Raw genomic sequence first — 24,087 nt, 5'->3', positions numbered from 1 at the left:
AGTCTTTCGTCTCCCCTCCCCTTTCTCCCTCTCCTCTCCCTTTCCCTTTCTCTTCCCCTGCCCGGGCCAGGGCGGGCGCAGGGCAATGCTTTCCGGGGTGCCCCCGCCTCCCCCCCCGTGGCTCTGGCCGTTTCCGGGAGGGCCACGGTTGCTAGGTAACGGACGGGGCGGGGCGTTGTGGCCAGGTGGGTGTCCCCTCCGGCGTCTACCTGGTGCCCGGCCGGCCCCGGGCACGATGAGCGACTGCAGGAAAGGAGTCCCGAGAGCCGCTGTGCCTCCCCGTCCCCGCTCTCGCCCACCCGGGACCCCCGGTGAGATGTCCAGCCAGCGGCTACCCTGACCCTTAGCCCCCACGACCCCTAAACTCCCCGCCCCTGGCTGCCAGGGACCCTCTGTGGGATGTCCAGCCTCCCGCCACCCCTACCTCCAGCCCCTAGGACCCCCACCCAGGGCAGCGTAGACGGATGGTGATTGCAGGGTGGACCGGGCCGGGGGTTCGAATCCACAGGGGATGGATCCATCTGGGGTCAGTGTGGATAGGGCGGACCTGGCCCTAGGCGAGGTGGGTAGGGTGGTGTGGACAGGGTGGGCCTGACCAGAGATGATGTGGTCGGGGTGATGTGGACGGGCGGTCTGGCTTGAGGGGAGGTGGATGGGGTGGTGTGGACAAGGCAGGTCTGGCCTGAGGTGAGGTGGACGAGATTGTGTGGACAGGGTTGTACCCCGCTGGAGGTGAAGTGGTGTATACAGGGTGGGCCTGGACTGAGGTATGGAGAAGATGGCCCACCTAGCCTGAGGTGAGGCGGACAGGGCGGTGTGGACAGGGCTTTGTGTATAGGATGGACCTAGCCTGTGCTCGATGGGTGAGGTCCAGGGATTGGAAAAGATGGATCTATCTAAATAGGGCAGGGTGGACAGGATGATCCAGGAGGATAGCATGGATGGGACGGCCTCGTCTGGAGGGAGTTAGGCCTCATCGAGGCCTGGCCGTGGCAGTGTGGACAGGGTGACCCAGCCCGAGGCAGGGTGGATGAGACCGACCGTGATCACGCTGGCCCGAGACATGGGCTGCAGGCATAACATAGATTCGGCAAGGGGCAATAAGGACCGGTGCCCGAGGTCCGCTTTGCTGTCATAATTTCCTGGCTGGATTATTGTCAGCCTTCTCTCTGATCTCCCTTCCTCCTGTCTCTCCCCGCTCCAGTCTATTCTTCATTCCGCTGCCCGGCTCATCTTCCTGCAGAAACGCTCTGGGCATGTCACTCCCCTTCTTAAAAACCTCCAGTGGTTGCCTATCAACCTCCGCACGAAACTAAAACTTCTCACTCTAGGCTTCAAGGCTCTCCAACCCCTTGCCCCCTCCTACCTCTCCTCCCTTCTCTCTTTCTACTGCCCACCCCATAGGCTCCACTCCTCTGCCGCCCACCTCCTCACCGTCCCCTGTTCTCGCCTATCCTGCCGTCGACCCCTGGGACACGTCCTCCTGCTGTCCTGGAATGCCCTCCCTCCTCACCTCCGCCAAACTGTCTTCCCTTCTTCAAAGCCCTACTGAGAGCTCACCTCCTCCAGGAGGCCTTCCCAGACTGAGCTTCCCCTTTCCCTCTGCTCCCTCTGCCCCCCCTTCACCTCCCCTCAGCTAAGCCCCCTTTTCCCCCCTTTTCCTTCTGCTCCTCCCCCTCTGCCTTCCCTTCCCCTCAGCACTGTGCTTGTCTGCTCATTTGTATATATTTTTATTACCTATTTATTTTGTTAATGAGATGTACATCCCCTTGATTCTATTTATTGCTATTGTCCCCCAGTTAGACTGTAAGCCCGTCAATGGGTAGGGATTGTCTCTATCTTTTGCCGAATTGTACATTCCAAGCACTTAGTATAGTGCTCTGCACATAGTAAGCGCTCAATAAATACTATTGAATGAATGAATGCTTATTTTCCCTCGTCCCTTGCCCCTCTGCCTTTCTAACACACTTCCTCGGGGTTGGCTTACATCACAACCTGATGCTGTTCTCCAAATCACCGGCCCACTGCTCTGGTCAGCCCTGTCGGCCCTGTCCTTGCCAGCCCGCTGCTCCAGCCCCCTTCACTCCCCTCCAGGTCGGTCCTCTATTCCGGCTGTGCCCCTTCACCCCCATCCGTGTCAGCCCACACTACTTAGGCCGCGTTGCCCCCATTCTGTCAGCCCGCTGCTCCGGCCGGCCACCTCCACTCCCGTCTTTGTCAGTCCTCTGCTCTCACCTAGTCCCGTTCACCCCGTCCATGTCAGGCCGCTGCTCTGACCCCCTTCTCCCCAATCCAGATCGGTCCTCTGTTCTGGTTGGCCCCTTCCGCCCCGATCCATGTCAAACCTCTCCTCCACCAACCCCCATTCACCCCCGTCTGTGTCAGCCCACTGCTCCAGCCAGCCTCCTTCACCCCATCGGTGTCAGCCCATTGCTCTGGCCCCTTCCACCCCCTTCTGTACTAGCCCACTGCTCTGTGTGGCCCCCTTCACCCCATCCTGTCGACCCACTGCTCCGGCTGGCCCCCTCCACCCCAGCCTGTGTCACTCCTCTGCTCCGCCCAGCCCCCTTCTCTGTGTGTGTCAGTCTGGTGTTCTGGCCCCTTTCTCCCCCATCTATGTCAGCTCACTGCTCTGACCGGCCCCCTCCGTCCCCCTCGGGGTCAGCCCACTGCTCCAGCCGGTCCCCCACACCTCCATCCATGTCAGCCCACTGCTCTGGCCCCCCCACCTCCATTCTCATCAGTCCAATTCTCCAGCCCCCTTAACTCCATCTGTGTCAGTCTGCTGCTCCGGCCCCCTTTACCCCAGTCCAGGTCAGTCCTTTGCTCCAGCCAGCCTCCTTCACCCCCATCCATGTCAGCCCCCTAGCCCCCATTCAGTCAGCCGGCTGCACCAGCTGGCCCCCTCCACCCCCATTTGTGTCAGTCCTCTGCTTACATCTAGCCCCTTTCACCCTGGTCCGGGCCAGTCCTCTGCTCTGGTCGGGCCCCTTCACCCCCGTCGGTGTCATTCCACTGCTCTGGCTGGTCTCCTTGTCTCCCATCTGGGTCAGCACACTGCCCTGGCCCCTTTCAGCCCAGTCTATGACAGTCCACTGTTCCAGCCGGCCCCCTTCTCTCCCGATCCGTGTCAGCCCACTGCTCTGGCTGGGCCCACGAGCCCCATCCGTGCCATCCAGGGTCAGGCCACATGGTGTCATTCCCTCCTCTTTCTCCCCAAGAAGACAGCCCTCAGCATGGCCCTGCCAAGGTTGTAGTAGGGAGGTCATCCAAGGTCTTTGTGACCCATATCATGCTCATGTCTGTCCCTTCCTCCCATCCTCTGGGCTCACATGTCCACATACATCTTCACCCCGGGGTCTGGATCTGTCCTCTCACACACAACAGGGCTTTAGCTGTCTCCCACATCAGGGCTGAGCCTCCATGGTCAGCCCACAGCCCGTGTCTACCCTGGGTAAGGCCTGGCCCAACTACTGAAGCAGAGGAATACCAATCTCTGTGGATCTGGTGGGATACAGCCTCAGAGACCCAGGGATAGGAGTGGGCTTCCGGAGTTGGGCTCCAGGACAGTGATTCTACAGATAGAGGGGTAGAGGGTGGCCTCTCTCTACTCCCCTTTTCTCCCAGAAACTCCCAAATTTCCAAGGTTTCAACCTAGAGGAAAGCTAAGGGGGTTGGGAATATGCCCTCCCCTCTCCTTTCGTCAGTCTTGTGCCACTAACCCACAGCCCTGGATCACCTCCACAGTCTTCTTCCTTCGCTCCTGAGCACAAGCCGCAGAATGCTGCTGGCGGAAATCTAGGCCGACCTCATCCACTTGAAGTTTATCCTTGCGTGCTTTAACTCTGCCCAGCAAAAGTGGTTCTCCATCCTTAGACACCCCTGCCCATTGCCTTGGTCAGTTGTTGCACCCATCTAACTCCCTCCTCAAACTCACTGTCCCTCCCACCACCCCCATCTCTTGCCCCCATTGACCTGGCCACCTACTTTATTGAGAAAATTGAAACTATCAGGTGTGATCTCCCTCAAATCTTCCCTGCCCCTCCCCAGTCCCTCTTTCCTCCCACCCCTTCTCCAAATCCCCCATCTTTCCCAGCATTGTCATAAGAGGAGATCTCCTGCCTTCTCTCAAAATCCACCCCTTCCACCTGCGCATCCAGCCCCATCCCTTTGCACCTTACCAAAACACTTGCCCCCTTTCTTCTTCCCTCCCTGACCGCCAACAGCAAATGTTTGCTCTCCAATGGCTTCTTCCCCACTGCTTTCAAACGTGCCCATCTCTCCAACCTAAAATAACCCTCCCTTAACCCCATGGATCCTTCCAGTTGTCACCTCATTTTCCTTTTACCATTCCTTTCCAAACTCCTTGAGCGAGTTGTCTACACCCGTTATCTCAAGTTCCACACCCCTAATTCTCTCCTCAACCCCCCTCCAATCTGGCTTTCTACCCCTTCACTCCACAGAAAGTGCCCTCTCAAAAGTCACCAGTGATCTCCCTCTTGCCAAATTCAACAGCCTCTACTCCATCCTAATCCTCCTCAACCTCTCAGCTGCCTTTGACACTGTCAACTACCCCCTTCTCCTGGAAACCTTATCCAATCTCGGCCTCACTGACACTAGCCTCTCCTGATTCTCCTCCTATCTCTCCCGCTGCTCATTCTCAGTCTCTTTGGTCTGTTCCTCCTCTGCCTCCCACCCCCAAACTGTGGGTGTCCCTCGAGGTTCAGTTCTGGATCCCCTTCTATTCTCCATCTACATGCACTTCCTTGGAGAACTCATTCGTTCCCATGGCTTCAATTACCACCTCTAGGCAGATGATTCCCAAATCTACATCTCCAGTCCTGATCTCTCACATTTCTTCCTGCCTTCAAGACATCTCTCCTTGGATGTCCTGCCATCACCTCAAACTTAACATTTTGAAAACAGAACTCCTTATTGTCCCACCCAAACCCTGACTTTCCCATCACAGTAGACAGCACCACCATTCTTTCCTGCTCACAAACCCATAACCTTGGCTTTATCCTCGACTCCTCTCTCATTCAACCCCTATTTTCAATCTATCACTAAATCCTGTCGGTTCAACCCTCACAACATTGCTAAAATCCGTCCTTTCCTCTCCATCCAAACTTACCTTGGCTTGTCTTATGCCGTCGAGTCATTTCCGACCTATAGCGACACCACAGAAACATCTACCCCAGAACGTCCCACTCTCCATCTGCAATCGTTCCGAAAGTGTATCCGTACAGTTTTCTTGGTAAAAATACGGAAGCTGTTTACCATTGCCTCCCTCAGCGCAGTAAACCTGAGTCTCCACCCTCAACTCTCTCCCATGCCACTGTTGCCCAGCACGGGTGAGTTTTGACTTGTAGCAGATTGCCTTCCATTCGCTAGCCACTGACCAAGCTAGGAATGGAATGGATATGCCTCTGCTTGACTCTTCTTCCCATAGCCAAGACTGGTAGAGTACTGGAAACTCTCCAGTGCCACCCTGAGAGGAGCCATCTCTCATTAAAGCTACCACTTTAATCCAAGCTCTTTTCATATTCGACCTTGATTACTGTATCAGCCTCCTTGTTGACCTCCCAGCCGCCGATCTCTCCCCACTCCAGTCCACTTCACTCTGTTGCCCACATCATTTTCCTACAGAACTGTTCAGGCCATGTATCCCCACTCCTCAAGAACCTCTGGTGGTTGCCCATCCATCTCCACATCAAACAAAAACTCCTTACCATCGGCTTTAAAGCACTCAATCACCTTATCCCCTCCTTGCCTTCCTATTACTATTAAGCCCTCACACTTTGCTTCTCTAATGCCAGCCTTCTTTCCATACCTCGATCTCATCTATCTCCCCACTAACCTCTCAGCCACATCCCGCCTCTGACCTGGGATGCCCTCCATCTTCATATCCTACAGACAATTACTCTCCTGCTCTTCAAAGCCTTATTGAAGGCAAATCTCTTCCAAGAGGCCTTCCCTGACTAAGCCCTCTTTTCCTTTTCTTCCACTCCCTTCTGCATTACCCTGACTTGCTCCCTTTATTCATCCCCCCTCCCAATCCCACAGCACTCATGTACATATCCTTTATTTATTTATATACAAGTCTGTTTCCCCCTCTAGACGGTAAGCTCGTTGTGAGCAAAGAATTTCTCTGTTACGTTGTTATTTTCTTGTTATTTTCTTGTTATCTCCCAAGCACTTAACACAGTGTTCTGCAAACAAATAAGTGCTCAATAAATATGATTGATTGATAGAGTGTAAGCTCCTTATGGACAGGGAATGTGTTTTATGCTTCTGTTGTAGTAATAGTAGTAATTGTGGTATTTGTTAAACCCTTACTCTGTGCCAAGCACTGTACTAAGCACTGGGATAGTACTAGATAATTAAATCAGACACAATCCTCGCTCCACATGGGGCTCAAACTCTAAGGGAAGGAGAGAACTGGTACTGATGAAGAACCAAGGCACAGAGGTGTTACATGACTTGCCCTAGGTCACCCAGCAGACAAGCCGCAGAGTCGGGATTTGGCAGAACCAGGATTAGAATTCAGGTCTCCTGATTCCCAGGCCTGTGCTCTTTCCACTGGGCCATGCTACTTCCCCCTCCACTTAGAACAAACAGTGCATTGACTTCAGCGGCGATCAATAAATACCTTCATCTCGGCTACTACCCCCCAAGCTCTGGAATTCCTCCTTCAGGTGACCTGTAGAGGCTTCATTTGCCCTGTGCTCCCCCGCCTCCTGCCCCCCCCCGACCAAGCTGAAAGGTGAAAGGGGGTACGGTTGTGACTCCCACCTCTCCGGGACGGGGGGCTAGGATGTAGCCAGGGGCTACGGGACAGGGTGGGGCAGGTGGGGTGTGGAGAGTTTGCGGCTATGGGTTAAAGGGCAGAGCCAATGTCACCCAAACAAACAGCTGAAGCAGAGCCTCCATGATAATGAGGATAATGAGCACAGGCCCGCGTGCCTCAGAGATCTCCAAGCGCCGCCGCACAATCTCAATTAGCCGGGCCACGCCCGGGAGGTGGGGACTGCCTGCTCACATGAGGAAGCTGGTGCAGAGACAGATGGATCTGAGCTGCCTGGGCACAGGATGGTGGGTTTCTGATTTCCATCTCCCTCTTCCTTCACCTAAGAACAACAACCATGGCTTAGCGCTTACTATGTGCCCAGCACTGTGGGGGATGCAATGGCAATGGATAAACACAGTCCCAGTCCCACATGGGGCTCACTGGCGTAGGTATCTTATCCCCATTTTACAGATGAGAGGACTGAGGCACAGAGAAGTGCCTTGACCAAGGTCCCCCACTTGACTCCCAGGCCCACGCTCTTTCCTCTAGGCCACAATCCTCCCCCATCTCAAAATGCTACTGGATTCCCTTAGGCAAGGGTCAGTAGGTTAGGGTTTCAGGCAAACCTAGCCTCTCCTCCAAGTAGGTGGAAAGTGTGAGGTATGCCCAGAGAAGCAGTGTGATTTAGTGGAAATACCACACAGGCTTGGGAGGCAGACATCATGGGTTCTAATCCTGACTCCGCCACTGATCAGCTGTGTGACTTTGGGCAAGTCACTTGACTGCTCTGTGCCCTCAGTTACCTCATCTGCCAAATGGGGATTAAGACTGTGAACCTCACATGGGACAACCTCATTACCTTGTGTCTACCCTAGTGCTTAGAACAGTACTTGGCACATAGTAAGCGCTTAACAAATGCCATCATTATTATCATTACTATCTGGAAGATTCCAAGAATATCTGGGGCTTTCCACTTAAAAGAAGTGGTTAGCTTAAACGGTACGCCTCTGGAAAGGTCAAGGGTCAATTTCTCCTCTGGACACCCTTCCTGTCTCCATCTCTGAATCTAAGACCCCATGACCGATTCTCACCACCAGCAAGGAGAGGGGGGAAGCCTGGGATACCTGGCCATGGGACCCAGAGGAAGTGCCTACCCGGGCTGGAGAGGCAGGCTGTCAGCAGGGTCTCTGGCTATCTACCCAATTTGCTCCGGCCTGAGTAGACGTGACCGTGGCTATGGCCATACCGGCTAGTGTAGATACTGTTGAGCAGCCCCTTTTGGGACTCACCTGGCAGTGCTTTCTCCAGGGTAGATATGGGGAGTGTAAACAAGGCTCAGGGCCTACAGGAAGAGGCCCCAGAAGATGCCGGAAGAAGAGACTGGTCATTTTCTCCTTGTCATTTCCACATTTTAACGAGAAACTGTTTCTGTTTGGACTCTGAGTCATGCCCCCTGGGCCTGGGAGAACACCGCCCCCCCCACCCCCCGACCACCATCTCCTCAAACCCACAGGGGGATTGCAGACCCCTCAGCTGAGTCCTTAGCCCCACCTCCTCCATATAGGAGCCACAGAGTCCCCCGTCACCCCTCAAACCCCATCCTTTGGCTTAGGGTGAAGCTCTAAGCTTCCAACCACTAACTGAGCAATTCCTGGTCCTGGCCCTCAACTCTCCGCAATGTTCTCTCTTTGGCGGGGGACAATCTGCCGTTACTGGGTTGGTCAGAGGGGGCCAGTCAGAGGGAGCCAGGGCTCCGGCTTGTTCCCCATATCCAGGTCTGCTCCTGGGACTACCACTGGCAGAGAGAGTGGCAGAACAACAGACTGAGGTAAACAATGTGGACTCAAGACCCCTGAGCATGCATGCACTCTCAAGCACACACACAAGCACATGCAGAGCCCCCAGCTTCTCCTGAGCTGGCTCTCCCCGCCTTCTCCAGAGTGGGCTGACAGTTGGGGCGAGTGGCCCTGTCCTTCAGCTGGCCATCCCTTACTCCACTAGGGTCAGGGATCATGGTGTCCATGGCTTGTTGATCCCGACACTGAGCCTCACGGCCTCTGACCGGATATGAGTGTTTCCAGTCAGGGCTGAAAAGACTCAGAACGGCAGCTTTCTGGCATAAGTTTTCAAGGCCAGTTTCCCTTCCAGGCTTTTTCCCCTTGAAGGTGCCCACCTCATCTGCAAAGATGGCACTTAGGCCTGACCCACCCACCTGTGATCTGGACACTCTTCACAGGACCTAGCTCTGTCTCAGAGGGGTCTGTGGGCATCCTTTTGGGGGGGGGGGTGTCTCCATTTAAGCATGTGTGTGTGTGTGTGTGTAGAATTTAGATCCAGAAGGGCACGCAAGTCAACTGGTCCAGTGCCCTATCTCCAACCAAGGGAACAGCTGAGCTCCCCATGGCAAATGGCATCTAGTCATCCCCGTGAGTCCTCTGGGGACCAAGTGTCCGCAGCCTCCCCCAGAGGGGTTCCCTGTGTCTCAGGCAGCCCAGTGTGTGCCTCCGAATGATGCTCATCCTCCCCCAGGGATCGCCGGCCTTGCTGCTGAGCAAAACTGGGGAGACCCGGGGCCGGACGACCACCTGTTGCCTCCCCGCTCCCCCAGCCCCTCGCCGCCGGCCAGTTACCTCCTCCACGAAGTCATATCCCCTCAGCTGCTCCAGCTCCAGGGCCAGCTCCAACCCTTCCAGCTGGATCCACTCCTGCTGCTGATGCAGCTGCTGCAGCCACTGCTCCTCAGCCACTGGAGCCAGTTGCCCTGGCCAGAGCATCTCCTCCAGTTGGATCTGGATCTGGATCTGCTGCTTCCGCTCCTCCAGCAGGATCCGCTCCCGCTCCAAGCACAGCTGCACCTCCTGGAGCCTCAGCATCTCTTGTTCCAGCTCGGGCCCCGCGAAGCAGCCAGGCGGCCCCTGGCTGTGTCCCTCGGGGGCTCCAGTGGCCATTGGGACCAACTCCTGCGCTCCGCCGCCTCCTGCTCCCGCCACCTCTGGCTCCGACTCCCCGGGATGGTCCAGCAAGGGTGTAATCTCCCGGGTCACATGGTCTCTCCCGTCGGCCCCATCCCCAGGCCCACGTTCCTGCCCGCCCTGGGCCCGGGCTGGGGCCTCGACCTCCATCCGGTCGGGGACACCTTCTGACTGAGGGGCCTGGGCGCGGCCCCGGCTCCGGCTGGCCGCCGGCTCCTCTCTCTGGGCCTCGCTCGGCCCCTTGGCCCTGGCAGTCCTCTCCCCGCGCTTCCTCGCGTGGGACTTGCGCGGTCGGCCCCGCTTCCCGGACATGGCTTCCTGTTGACCCGTCTGCTAACGGCCCCTCAGATCCCGCCGACCAACCTGGTGCTTGGCCCGCCGGCCTCCCAGCACGGACTCGACTCCGCTGTCCCCGGCCCCGTGGGCCCCGCTCATGCCCGGGATGGAGACGGGGAGCGACTGGCGATCCGCCGGTCCGGGGTTTGGGATTGCTGAGGAAGTCCCTCCTAGAGCGGGAATGGTCTAGGCCAGCGGGAGCTCCCTGAGGCCCGGCCTGAGAGACCCGGCGGCAGCGGAGGGGAGAGGCCCAGGCCCGGCCCGGGAGTTTCCAGACAGTAGGCGCAGCTCCCGGCCTGGCCCCAGAGCGCCAAGAGAGGCAGCCGGGGAGAGGCTCAGAGGTCGGCCTCGCCTCCTAGGGACACGCCGATTGGGAGAGCCCCACACCTCCCTCTGCCCCGAGCAGCCTCCAGCCGCTCCCCTGACCCTGTAGTGGCGGAGGCCGGCGGGCGGGCTCTCCCTGGGCCGGCCCGGGGATTGGGCCGGATGGTTTATGGGAAGCCAGCCCGGCGGCGGGAGCCCCAGCCCCTGGCCGGTGACTAACGAGCAGGCACGGCGGGGACTTTATGGGCCCGTGGCTCCGTCTCCTAGACCGGGAGAGCGAGGTGGGGAGGGAACCCTCAAAGCCGGGTTCTCACTGTCGACGGCAACGTGTCTGGACCTGTCCCCAGGCAGGCCGCCCACCGAGCCCGCCGGGTGGGGGGCTGCTCCCTCCACGGCCCGCCGGTCCCTGAGTCCTGTCCTGGGGCCGCTGGCCTGCCAGGCAGAGGGAGTTGTGCTGACTGCCCGTGAGGTCTGGTGGCCCCAGCTAGCCGGGCAGGAACCTCACAGGCCTTGTCTGCCTGGGCGGGAATGGGCAGGATGGGAAGGAGTGAAAGAGGGAGGGGGGATGGGTCCTGGCTTGTCCTTCTTCCTGGTCCTTCCAACCCCTGTGCCCCCCTGGGCCCTCAACGAGGAGGACGTCATTCCCCCCACCCAGCCCAAGCCGGCTTTTCCATCCCTCTGTAGATTGTCTTCTCCTAGCTAAACTTGGGCTGGGCGGTTTGGGGCCCCAAGACCCCCAGCCAGGCAAGGCAGATCCGGCAGTCTGGTGGGCCGGTCTGCCTGGTGGTGGTGTTCAGCTGGCCCTGGAGCCCAGACCACCAGAAAAGCTGGAGAGGAGGGTATCCCCTGCCCCAAGCACCCCCCCCAAGCCCCCTCCCCCCCCCCCCCCCCCCCCGGCTAGCGCTGAGTCATGGAGACTCCAGAAACACGGCTGACGGTCGGGATTCCTGCCGAGCCGGTTTGGCGGCAGAGCGCGGCCGGCTTCCCCGCTGCCCCGGCTTGTTACGCTCATCTGCTTCCTGACTCCAGGCCGAGGGGAGGGAACCTGGCCCTCGACCTGAACCTGGCCGGCTGAAGGTGGGGTGACGGTGGGGAGAACCTCTGGTAGATAGGCCCTGCCTTCAGGGATAAAACCGAGCCAGTAAATGGTAGTCCCCCGGGGGAGCTTGGGGGGGACTCCCCAGGAGAAGGCAAGTCCCAGCAGGGTTGGAGGGAACCCCCGGGGGGGTAGGTGGGATCTGGGTAGGGGCTCTGTTGGTGAGGCTCCACTGTGCTGGCCTGCCAGAGGCTTCCTCACCCCGTAAAGGTGTTTCACATCTTGGAAAAAGATAGGGCACTGAATGGCTGATCCCCCCCCTCGCCCCCACCAGGCACTGTGGCTGATTCTCCCCCTACCTCCACAGTCAAGAAAGGGAGGGTGGGCACTTCAGGATATCGACCGATCCAGAGTCATCTGGTCACCACCTATGGAGCGAAAGTCCACCAAATCAGGTCCCCAGACCCGTAGAGCCCCCTGCCCGCCGCCAACCCCTCTCAGCTGTCTGTGCACAGCTCAGATGCCCCTCTAATAATAACTGTGGTATTTGTTAAGCGCTATGTGCTAGTAAGCACTGTACTAAGCACTGGGGTGGATACAAGAAAATTAGGTTGGACACAGACTGTGAGCCCCATGTGGGACATGGACTAAACCCCCATTTTCCAGATGAGGTAACTGAGGTGCAGCAAAATAAAGTGACTTGCCCAAGGTCACACAGCAGATAAGTGGCCAAGGCGGGATTAGACTCATGACCTTCTGATTCCCAGACCTGTGCTCCCCACTCCGCCACCTGTGGCCTCCAGCTCCTGCCCACCCTTCTCCCAAACAGGGCAGGGTAGGTCAGAACGTGTAGCTGTGTCCACTTGTAAATCCCTGGGAACAGATAATTAGAGGGACAGGCGAGCATGCATGCTCTGTCGGAATGCCCAACCACTGGGGCCTTCCGGAGCGGTGCTGGGCAGAGAGGAGGGGACAGCAGGCCCTGGAACTCTGGCATTCTGGAGGCCCTGGCTCCAAGTTACACCCCCCATCACTGTGCTTCTCTCCCTCCCTTCATGCAGCATGACGTAGTGGATAGAGCACGGGCCTGGCAGTCACAAGGTCATGGGTTCTAATCCCAACTCCGCCACTTGTCTGCTGGGTGAACTTGGGCAAGTCACTTCCTTCTCTGGGTCTCAAAATGGGGATTGAGACCGCGAGCCCCAAGTGGGACAGGGATTGTGTCCAACCCAATTTGCTTCTATCCACCCCAGCGCTTAGTACAGTGCCTGGCACATAGTAAGCGCTTATCAAATACCTTCCTCCCCCTCAGGGCAGTTCCACTTGGAGTTCTACCCTCTCCTCTAAGTGGCGAGGGGGCTAAGGGAGCCATCCACAGTCCAGCCAGTGGGTGGCAGCAGGAACTGGTTAAACTGGATTCAGAAGAAGTGAGCCCCCACCCCTTGCCCCAAGACAGGGGGAAGGGGGACTGGCCCTCTATCGGAGAAATGGGAGACCCCACTGCTCCCGCTCCCAGCCCCGTCGCTCCTGGCCAGAAGCTTCGGAGCACTCGTGAAGCTTGGAACGCTCAGAACCGCAGAGAGGAGCAGATCAGCATCCTTGCCGTTCCACACTCTAGCCAGGAACTAGACCCACTCCCAGAACCCCTACTGGCCTCAAGATCCACCCTGGGGGCAAGAAGCAGCCGGCTGGGCTGAGACAGGCATTGGGGTTTCCGGGATGGGAGCGGTGGCAGGGGCGCCCAAGGAGAGCTGGGAGCTCAGCGGGCCCTGGGCTCCGGCCCCTTCCCCGGCCCCACCCAGTAGATCAGCGGGAACCCAAGTCTCCCACCATGGCTGTGTTTCTAGGTGGGATTGTAGGGGCCTGGGACCCTCCATTGTACGTGCTTGAATGCATCCCCAAGTCTGCATGTCTCTTCCTGGGGATTCGGTCTTCTCTGACTAGGCCCTCATTTCCTCTTCGAGGCCTCCCCAAACCAGGCCCTCAATTCCTCTTCTTAGAAGTCTTCCCTGTCTAGGTCCTCCTTTCCTCTTCTTAGAGACCTTCTCTGACTAGCCCCTCCTTTCCTTTTCTTAAAGATCTTCCCTGACAATCAATCAATCAGTGTATTTAGTGAGTGCTTACTGTGTGATTAAGGCCTCATTTCCTCTTCTCCCTTCTGTATCGCTCTTATACTTGGATTCATATCCTTTATTCACATCCTCCCTCAGCTCACAGCACATACATACATATCCATAATTAATTTATTTACATTAATGTCTCCAACCTCCCCTCTTGACTGTAAGACTCAATGTGGGCAGGGAATGTGCCTACCAGCAGTTATATTGTACTCTTGCAAGTGTTTAGTACATGCTCTGCACATAGAAAGTGCTCAATAAATATAATTGATTAATTGATCAGACCTGGAGGGGTGTGGGGGAAAAGTCAGAAGAGCAGAATTCTTAGGGGGATAGGCTTTGAAATCACAAATCATCTTTCAGATTGGGCAAGCCCTTTGTCTGGAAATTAGCCTTAACCCCTGGAAAAAGCTCCTAGATAATAATGCAAATAGTATTTATTAAGCACTTACCATGTGCCAAACACTCTTCTGAGAACTGCGGTAGATAGGGGATAATCGAGTCCCACATGGGACTTGCAGTCTAAGGAGGAGGGAGAACAGGGACTGAGTCCTCATTTTGCAGATGAGGGAATTGAGGCACAGAGAAGTTAAGTGACTTGCCCAAGGTCATCCAGCAGGTACGTGACAGAGCAGGGATTAGAACCCAGGTCTTAATAGATAATAATTATTATTATGATACTTGTTAACTGCTTACTACGTGCCAAACATTGTACTAAGCACTGAAGGAGATACAAGATAATCAGGTCCTAGATGGGGCTCACAGTCTAAGTATGAGGGAGAACAGGTATTGAATCCCCATTTTGCAGATGAGAGAACTGAGGCACAGAAAAGCTAAATGACTTCCCCAAGGTCACACAGCAGGTATGCAGAGGAGCTGGGTTTAGACCTGAGTCCTAATAGGTAATTATTATTATGATCCTAGTTAAGTGCTTACCACATGCCAGGCACTGCACTAAGCACTGAGGTAAATACAAAATAATCAGTTCAGACAGAGTCCCTGTCCTACACGGGACTCACAGTCTAACTAGGAACGAATAGGATTTAATCCCCGCTTTACAGACGAGGGAACTGAGGCTCAAAGAATCTGAGTGACGTATCTGAGGTCACAGAGCAGATAAGTGGCAGAGTCGGAATTAGAACCTAGGTCCTCTGACTCCTAGGCCCGTGCTCTTTCCACTAGACCATCCTGCTTCCCCGTGATATCTCAACTGTTCATGTAAGCTAAAAAAAACCCAAAAACATTTATACCCAAGAGAGATTCTAGAACAATATTAATTTTAACCAAGAAGGCATGATCCCTATCCCTCCAGGAACCTATCCCACCAGAATCTGGTGCGGGAGACAGGACGCTCGCTCTCTCTCTCTCTCTTTCTGAGAGATCCCTCTTCCAGCTAGACAGGCCTCTATGGGCCAGGTCCCACTAGGTCAGGGGAGAGGGTCTCTCTAATAATAATTGTGGCATTTATGAAGTGCTTATTACGTGCCAGGCACTGTACTAAGCATTGGGATGGTTACAAGCAAATTGGGTCAGACACAGTCCTGGTCCTACAATGGAGTTCACAGTCTTAACCCTCATTTTACAGAGGAGGGAACTGAGGCACAGGGAAGTGAAGTGACTTCCCCCAGGTCACACAGCAGACAAGTGGCAGAGCCGAGATTAGGACCCAGGTCAGAAGGACTCTCAGGCTGGTACTCTATCCACTAGGCCATGCAGGTTCTTTGCAGTCCTGGTCCTACCTAATCACATTTTCTTTTTCTCCGGACCCCATCTCCCCCTCTACCCCCCATAGAACGGAGCCGGGAAGAGCAGGCTGCCCTTACTCTCCAGCGTGCCTTCCGCAGGGCGCTGGCCCGGAAGGAGCAGGAGCAAGCAGCTTGCAGAGCGGCAATGGACCAGTTACAGAAGGAGGTGAGAAGCAGTGTGGCCTAGTGCATACAGCCCTGGCCTGGGAGTTAGAAGAACCCAAATCTAATCCCACCTCCACCACTTGTGTCACCTTGGACAAGTCACTCTGCTTCTCTGTGCCTCAGTCATCTCATCTGTAAAATGGGGATTAAGACTGTGAGCCCCACGTGGGACAGGGACTGTGTCTGACCTGATTAACTTGTATCTTAGTGCAGTGTCTGGCACATAGTAAGCGCTTAATAATAATTATAATAATTATGGTACTTGTTAAGCACTTACTATGTGCCAGGCATTGTACTTAGCACTGGGGTGGATACAAGCAAATTGGACACAGTCCCTTGCACCACATGGGGCTCACAGACTCTATCCCCATTTTGCAGATGAGAGAACTGAGGCACAGAGAAGCGAAATGATTTGCCCAAGATCACACAGCAGACAAAGGGTGGAGTCGGAATTAGAACCATGAATTTCTGACTTCCAGGCCCATGTTTTATCCACTAAGCCAAAACAAATGCCATTTCTAAAAAAAAAAGTGAGCGCAAGAGAGGGCAGGAGGAAGAGATTCAGGAGTCCTGGGCCAGCATCCCCACTCCTCAAATCCCAAATCCCAGGGGCTGTTCACCGGAGGCGTTAATGGCAATCTCATCCCCAGCCCCGTTCTCCAAAACAGTGTCTTTCCACCACCACTGTCTCAGTTGGAGCCCTTACTCCTCTCCCTCCCTGTAGGTCCCCCCACCCCCGGCTGTCCTTGACCTCCACAGGCCTTGAGGCCTCTTCCAGCCCAACTCCCCCACCCCCCACCCCCTCTCTGCAGCCACCCCCCTCCCTCCTCACCGTTTCCGCCTTCTGTAATCCAGGCAACCCAGGAGGAGGACGGTGTCTGGCACAACCCGCGTCTTCTCCACGCTTTCCCGTAACCCTGCTCTACCACTGCCCTCCCGTCCAGTCTCTGTCCCAGTGTATTTGGATGCCTCGTTCGGACTTGCTTCCAGAATCGGGGCTCTGCCGAGTTAGCCAGTCCAAAGGCGGGGGGGCTGGGGAGGGGGTGTCAGAGTGATAATATAGTGACCCCAAGTTGGGGCCCAGTTGGAATCTACTGCTGTGGAAAATAATCCTTTGACCATTTTAACCTTGTTTTCGCTCACCCTATGAACTGAGGGTAGCCCAGACCTACAGCAAGTTGTATTCCAAAGAACATTTCTTGAATTCAGCACTAAATTGTGTCCTGTTGTCTACCATAATCTCAGATGGAATACTATGTTTAACCAAACTGTACAATTTGAATGGAATAGTGCCACTCACTTTATCCATGTGTTTAAAGTTTGAATAGTAGCAAATGTATATTTGACTTAAACCATGAACGGCAGGATTCCCCATCAGAGAGAGAGAGAGAGAGAGTGTGTGTGTGTGTTGCGAGCATGCGTGTATGTATGAGAGAGAGAAAGAGAGCGAGAGAGTGTAAAGGTCAATGTAGAATCCAGAGTCCCATGGTCATTTACTAAAACATAGACCCATTTTCTCTTGGTCATACTCCTCTTGCATTTGCCGAGAAACCCTTTTGGTATCCTACTAACATCAAGCCCTCTTGGGGGTCACACCTGGTGAGTTTCCAGTCCTCTACCAGTCTCGACTACAGGAAGGAGAGTCAAGCAGAGGCATTACCAATCCATTCCTAGCTTGGGCAGCGGCTAGCGAGTGGAAGGCAATCTGCTACAAGTCAAAACTCACCTGTGCTGGGCAGCAGCAGCAGCATGGGAGATAGTCGAGAGCAGAGACTTGTTTACTGCACGGGAGGAGGCAATGGTAAACCCACTTCTGTATTTTTACCAAGAAAACTCTACAGACACAGTACCAGAACGATTGCAGATGGAAGTGGGGTGTTCTGGGAGAGATGTGTTCATGGCACCGCTGTGGGTTGGATAAGACTTGACAGCATAAGATAACAACAACAAGTAACATCATGCCATTTACACAGGAAGCCACCTGAGGGCAGGGATCGTGCCTACCAACTCTAGTGTCCTCTTCTAAGCACTTAGCACCCTGCTCAGTACACAAAAAATGTTCAATAAATACCACCGACAGACTGATCGATGCCTAACCACGGGTCGGTAGGCACAGCATGGCCTAGTGGAGAGAACATAGGCCTGGGAGTCAGAAGGACCTGGGTCTAATTCCGGGTCCGCCACTTGTCTGCAGAGTGACCTTGGGCCAGTGCCTTCACTTCTCTGAGCCTCATTTGTCTCATCTGTAAAAGGAGGATTAAGACTATGAGTCCCATGTGAGACAGGGACTGTGTTCAACCTGATTAGCTTGTATCTATCCCAGTGCTTAGTACAGTGCCCGAAACAGAGTTATCGCTTAACAAATACCACAAAAAAAGGATCCCATCTATTATGCTTGATTCACCACGAAATCCCCTCTGGGGGAAGAGTAATCTTGCCACCAAGTTGGGGAGGGCGGCAGGGGCTTCTGACCTTTGACCCATTTGCCTTCTGCCCCTCCAGGCCTTCCTTGCTGTGGTAAAGAGGGAACGGCAGAAAGCCAGGCGGGCGCAGGAAGAGGAAGAAGAAAAGCAAAGAAAGCAGCGAGAGGAGCAGTTACGAAAAGAGCGGATACTGGAGGCGGCATTTGACGGAGACGTGAGCGAGATCACAGCTGTGCTGAGAGAGGTGAGGAGTCCAGGGGTCCGGGAGAGCCCAGAGGGCCGGGGGTCACAGGACAGTGGCTGGGCTGGGGAAGGCTGGAGCTGCGGCCCTGTCCCTGGACCTCAGCCCCTGCGGAACCGGGACCCCCTGCCGGCCTTCCCATCTGCCCCTTGGCTTCCGGACCACCCAGGTAGCGGAGCTGGACCTGCGGGCCGGGGTGGGGACGGCCGGGGGCCTGCAGCACCACCTGGCCCTGGTCAACTGCACCGACATCCACGGGAACACGCCCTTGTCCGAGGCGGCGAGCGGCGGCCACGCCCCCGCCATCCGCCTGCTCGTCGAGCAAGGGGCCGACCCCAACTGCAGGGTGAGGGACTACGTGCGGCTGTGATCACCGGGAGCCGGGGTGTGGACCCGTGGTCCCAGCAGGGAGGGCGGACTGGAGGAGCCGGGCTGGGGGAAAACGACCAAAGATGGGAAGGGGGCGGCTGAGAGGGGCCGGGGAGAGGAGGAGCTCCTGTGAGTCAAGGAGGGGCAGGGGCATGGGAGGGGTTTGGGGGAGAAGGGCAGGGAAAGAGGGATCCCGTGTGAGTTGGGGAGGGGAAGGGCATGGGAGAGGTCAGGGGAAGAGAGGCTGGGAAAAGGAAGCCTGTGTGAGCTGGGGAGGGGCAGGGTCTTGGGGGGGGGGCTGATGTAACCTGTGGTGGTCCCAGATTACCTCATGCCCCCATCCTGTCCCCACACACCCCACCTCCACTCACCAGCCCTCCTCCCAGCTGTGAGCCTGGCCCAGCTGGAAACATGGGCTTCATCCTGGAAGAGAAAGGGCTGGGAAAGGAGCCAGGCAGGCCCTCCGTCCAGCCGTCCAGCACCCCAAACTATCAGAAATGCAGGTGGCCCTAGGGCTGGGCCCCAGCCCTGGCTCCAATATCCTGGGGCCGTCTCCCCTCAAACCCTTCTGCCCAGCTGGCGGCAGAGGGTGGCGGGGCGCAGGGTAGGGTTGGACCAGTGTTGGGGGGGAGCGGGGAGGGAGGATGGGGACGACCCTAGGGTGGGAGCTGAAGTCTGCTGTGGGACCAGGGTGCTTTTGGGCGGACGCCCCTGTACCGAGCCGCGTTTGCGGGGCACCTGGCCGCCATGGAGACCTTGCTGCAGCTCGGGGCCGACCCTCGGCTATTCGCTGCCGACGGCAGCACCCCGGTGCAGGTGAGGTGGGTGGACTTGCGGAAGGGAGACTTGGATGGGACGGTCCAGGGGTGGTGGAAGGCCCGGGTCACCCCGGTCGCCGCACCCCACCTCCCCCCGGGCCCCACCCTGCTGAGCGGGTCTGACTCAGGTGGCCAGTGCAGCCGGCATGGTGGACGTGCTACAGGCTTGGGACATCAGCTTCACAGAGGCCATGTTGGCCAAGATAGAGGCGGAACACCAGCGCCAGGCCCAGGAGGACCAACGCCATAGAGAAGCCAACATACGGCAGTGAGGGGCTGGCCAGGGTTTGGGGGGTGGGGTCGGATCCCGAGTACCCAGGCCCTCCTATCCCCCTCTCCCATCCCCCTATAACCTCCTGTGGTCATCCTGGCCCCGCCCTCATCCCTCAGCTCAAGCCAGGAAGCCTGGCTCCCGCACCGCCCTCCCCTCATCCCATCCATCTGTCTCTTCCTCCTGCAGGTTGCGGGAGACCGTCCAGCAGCTGGAAGATGAACAGAGACGCTGCCACCAGGAGGTCAGCAGACGCCTCCCCTCTCCTTTCCTCCTCTCAACCCTGCCCAGTCAGGGCTAAGCTCTGCCCAGTGGCTGGACAGGACATAGATAGGCTGAGGGGCCAAGGGGCAGTGGAGGGGCAGGTGAAGGGGAACCTCCTAATCCAGTGAGCCCTCAGTGCCCCCACCCTCCCTCGTGCCCCCCTGCCCCCTCACCTTCCCCCCCAGCGCAGCCCCAGGGCCTCCACAGTCCCAGCCCCCTCCAGCTGCAGCAGGCTTACCGACAGCTGAACCAGAGGATGGCAGCCCATAGCACGGCAGAGCAGAAGTCGACAGCCATGGGGAAGGTGACCCTGCAGGTGGGCTTCAGCACCCCCAGCACCCTGCCCCCCATCTGCTGACCGCTGGGGATGGGGTGGCGGGGGTCCCTGCCGTGAGCAGTGCGGGCTGGGTGTGCTGCCGTCCCCAGGCTGTCAGAGAGGTGGAAGAACAACTGGACAGACTGTGCCTAGAGGCAGCCGAGACGAAGGAAAACCTGAGCCTGGCCCAGCGGCAGCTGGAGGAGCAGGGGCAGGAGCACCGGCAGGAGGAGCAAGGGCAGGAGCACGGGCAGGACGGTGAGCAGCAGTGAGGAGGGAAGAGAGTGGGGGCAGGGACCAGCAGTCTTCAAATTCAGCTAGGAGAAGCAGCATGGCCTAGTGGATTCAGAGCCCAGGCCTGGGAGTCAGAGGATCTGGGTTCCAATCCCAGCTCTGCCAATTGCTTGCTGTGGCACCTTGGGCAAGTCTCTTGACTTATCTGGGCTTCAGTTTCCCCAACTGTAAAATGGGAATTAAGACACACTCCCTCCTGCTTAGACCGTGAGCCCCATGTGGGACAGGGACTGTATCCAATGTGATTCACTTGTATCTACCCCAGTACTTAGAAGAGTGCTTGTAAGCATGGTAAGCAATTAACAAATATAGTAATAATAACGATAATAGTGATGATGATAACGACGATAAAGAGGGGCGGGCAGGGGTCAGGGTCTCCGTGACATGAGGGTCTCTGTTCTCAGCAGGGAGTAGTGAACCACCACGACTGTACTGCTCCGTGCGGGAGCTGAACGATGTGCTGCTGCGTGACGTGGGGGGCCGGATCCAGGCTGAGGGGCGGTGAGCAGCCCCTGCTCTCCCCTAACCGCCCCTCCATCCCGTACAACCACCCCTCTAGATTATAAGCTCCTTGTGAGCTGGGAACGTATCTAACAACTCCGTTGTGTTTGACTCTCCCAAACACAGTACAGCACTCTCCACACAGTAAGCACTCAATAAATACCATTAATTGCTCCCCAGCTCCCAGTACTCTCCCTGCTGCCAGTGCTCCCCCTGTTCCCACAACCCCTTCTCCCACAGCTTCTCCAATTAAGCCCTTTTTTCCCTGGTTTCCTCCCCCTTCTGCGGCGCTACACACTTGGTTGTCGTACCCTTTCAGCACTTGAAATTCGCCCCACCTTCAGCCCACAGCACCTATGTCCATATCTCTAATTTATTTAACCAATCAATCAATCAATATTTGAGTGCTATGTGCAAGCACTGTACTAAGAGATTGGGAGAGTACAGAATTAGCGGACACGTTCCCTGCCCATAATGAGTTTACAGTCTAGAGAAGGAGAAAATCGATATAAATAATTGATAAAACATAATTTAAAGATTGTACATAAGTGCTGTGGGGCTGGGAGTGGGGTGAATATCAGATGTCCAAAGGTCACAGATCCAAGCGCAAAGACAGTGTAGAAGGAAGAGGGAGCCAAAGGGGGCGTGGGACAGGGACTAGGGACAGTGCTTATTTGGGAAAGGCCTTTTTGAGATGTAATTTAAATAAGGCTTTGAAGGTAGGGAGAGTGGTGGTCTGGAGTATATGGAGGGGGAGGGAGTTTCAGGCTAGGGGGAGGATGTGGGAAAGGGGTCGGCAATGAGATAGATGAGATCAGGGCACAGTAAGTGAGCTGGTGCTAGATGAGCGGACTATGCAAGCTAGGCTGTAGTAGGTGAGTGAGGTGAGGTAGGAGGGAGCTGATGGTGAGGAATTTCTGTTGGATGAGGAGGTGGATGGGCAATCACTGGAAGTTCCTGAGGCGAGGGGAGGCATGGGCTGACCGTTTTTGTTGAAAAATGATCCATGCAGCAGAGTGAAATATGGACTGGAGGGGGAAGAGACAGGAGGCAGGGAGGTCAGCAAGGTCACTGCACTAGTCAAGATGGGATAAGTGCTCATATCAGCATAGTAGCAGTTTGGATGGAGAGGAAAGGGTAAATTTTAATAATAATAATGATAATTATGGCATTTGTTAAGTACTTGCTATGTGCCAGGCACTGTACTAAGAGCTGGGGTAGATACAAGGTAATCAGGTTGCCCCATGTGGGGCTCACAGTCTTAATCCCCATTTGAAAGATGAGGTAACTGAGGCACAGCAAAGTTAGGTGATTTGCCTGAAGTCACACAGCTAAGTGGCAGAGCAGGAATTAGAACCCACAACCTCTGACTCCCAAGCCCATGCTCTTTCCACTAAGCCATGCTGTTTCTCTATTACTCCATTTCAGTGATGGTTATGAAGGTAGAACCAATGGAATTTGGTGATAGACTGGATATGTGGGTGGAATGAAAGGAGCGAGTCTAGGAAAATGCCAAGGTTACAGGGTTGTGAGATAGGGAGGACAATAGCATTATCTAAAGTGATGGGGAAGACACAGGGAAGGCAGGGTTTGGGTGTCTTTACTATGAGGAGTTCAGTTTTGGACATTAGTTTCCCTGCTCAGCAACACATCTGCTGTGTGATCTTGGGCAAGTCACTTCACTTCTCTGGGTCTCAGTTGCCTCATCTGAAAATGGGGATTAAGAATGTAAGCGCCACATGGGATAGGGACTGTGTCCAACCTGATGAATTTGTATCTACACCAGCGCTTAAAACATTGCTTGGCACATAGTAAGCTTTTAACAAGTACCATAATTATTACTTTCTCAAGTGCTCAGTCCAGTGCTCTGCACACAGTAAGTGTTCAATAAATACCATTGACTGAATGATTCATCTCCCTGCCTCCAGGTCTCCCTCTGCTCCCACAGACCCTGGTGAGGAGATCCAGGCTGACTGGTGAGAGTGCCACTCTTTCTTCTCAGGTGGCCACTGGTCATCGACCCCTCAGGCCAGGCTGCCATCTTTCTGCGCTACCAAGACACAAACTACCTGGACACACTGAACCCTGCACAACTGGGGCTGGAGCCGCTGCGACTGGGCCTGCTGGGGGCCCTCAGGTGAGGGCAGGGCCTGCTGGGCCTCACATAGGGGAGGGACCTGCCGGAAGCCCTCAGGTGGGCATGGGGCCTACTGTGAGCTCTCGGGCGGAAGTGGAGTCTGCCAGGAGCCCTTGTGGGGGGTGGGGGGGGTCTTCTTGGGAAACTTGGGTCGGGGCAGGGCCCTAACAGGGGGAGCGGGGAGAGCCCAAGCCTGAGCCTCCTCTGGCCGCAGGTATGGAAAGCCCCTGGTGCTGGACATGCATCGAGTGGACATGTTTGGGGCCGTGAAGCGGCAGCTGGAGGCCGTGGAGCCAGGCCTGGCTGATGCCCTGCTGACCAAAGCCCTGCTGGAGCAGGACAGGTGGGGGCCCGGCTCGAAGGGGCCGCTGCGGGGGAAACCCCCCCTTCCTGGCAAGTCACCAGGCCGGGGGTCCCCGCTCCGCCCCTCCCTTGGCCCCTCTCTCCCATGGTCCCTCCCCAGCAGGTTCCTGTCACTGGTGCGGCCGGAGGACGGGCCGGAGTATGAGCCCCCCAAGTTCCAAGCTGCCCTGATCTGTGGCTTCAAGCTGTTCTTCTTGACCCAGGTTTGGCAGCCCCCAGACGAGCAGCTGCGGGCCCTGCTGCCCCTGTGGGTCCTGCCCCCCGGGGCCCGCGGGAGCACCCCACAGTGCCAGTAAACGGCCCACCGGACCACCGGCCGCCACCCGGGGATTCTGGTGGGGGAAGGGGGGAAGGCGAGGGGAACGATTCCCCCTCTCCCACAGCACCAAAGCCCCGCCAGTCAGACTCTCCCTGGCACCTACCAACCCCTCACCTCCATCCCCGTGGAGCTCCTCATCTGGTGTGATGGCAACTCTGCTTCCTGCAGGCCCCTCCCCACCTCCCCCATTGGGGGGGCAGGGGGAGAGCAGCCAGGCTCCGGGGTGGGGGGAGACTGACAAAAGGAAGGATAAAATGTAAAGTAAATTTTATTTTCCTTGAACACAAAA

At 56.3% G+C, this 24,087-nt stretch overlaps 1 protein-coding gene and 1 non-coding gene across 8 annotated transcripts; one reads left to right on the top strand and one right to left on the bottom strand.

Moving 5' to 3' along the window:
* The first annotated feature begins 35 nt into the window (after window positions 1-35).
* On the top strand, window positions 36-24,087 carry IQANK1 (IQ motif and ankyrin repeat containing 1). 7 transcript variants are annotated; one of them, XM_039911737.1, is made up of 13 exons: window positions 37-311; window positions 15,365-15,483; window positions 17,985-18,149; window positions 18,316-18,492; window positions 19,206-19,331; window positions 19,462-19,601; window positions 19,794-19,848; window positions 20,113-20,184; window positions 20,295-20,442; window positions 20,883-20,979; window positions 22,982-23,116; window positions 23,331-23,459; window positions 23,583-24,087. In XM_039911737.1, the coding sequence occupies exons 1-13, from the start codon at window positions 86-88 to the stop codon at window positions 23,773-23,775; spliced, it is 1,782 nt and encodes a 593-aa protein (XP_039767671.1). In that variant the 5' UTR covers window positions 37-85; the 3' UTR covers window positions 23,776-24,087. The 7 variants fall into 7 exon arrangements, with proteins under 7 accessions (XP_039767673.1, XP_039767671.1, XP_039767669.1 ...); XM_039911735.1 differs by having other exon boundaries at window positions 20,059-20,184; window positions 20,886-20,979; XM_039911734.1 differs by having other exon boundaries at window positions 20,059-20,184.
* LOC114811660 lies at window positions 5,362-5,498 on the bottom strand. Its single transcript, XR_003759356.1, has one exon. It is a non-coding gene; the product is annotated as a small nucleolar RNA SNORA7 (small nucleolar RNA).

The sequence above is a fragment of the Ornithorhynchus anatinus genome, chromosome 4 (genome assembly GCF_004115215.2).
Source record: "Ornithorhynchus anatinus isolate Pmale09 chromosome 4, mOrnAna1.pri.v4, whole genome shotgun sequence".
NCBI classification, from domain to species: domain Eukaryota; kingdom Metazoa; phylum Chordata; class Mammalia; order Monotremata; family Ornithorhynchidae; genus Ornithorhynchus; species Ornithorhynchus anatinus.
The sequence above is the reverse complement of the archived record's forward strand: the minus strand, read 5'-3'. Positions and strand labels throughout refer to the sequence as shown.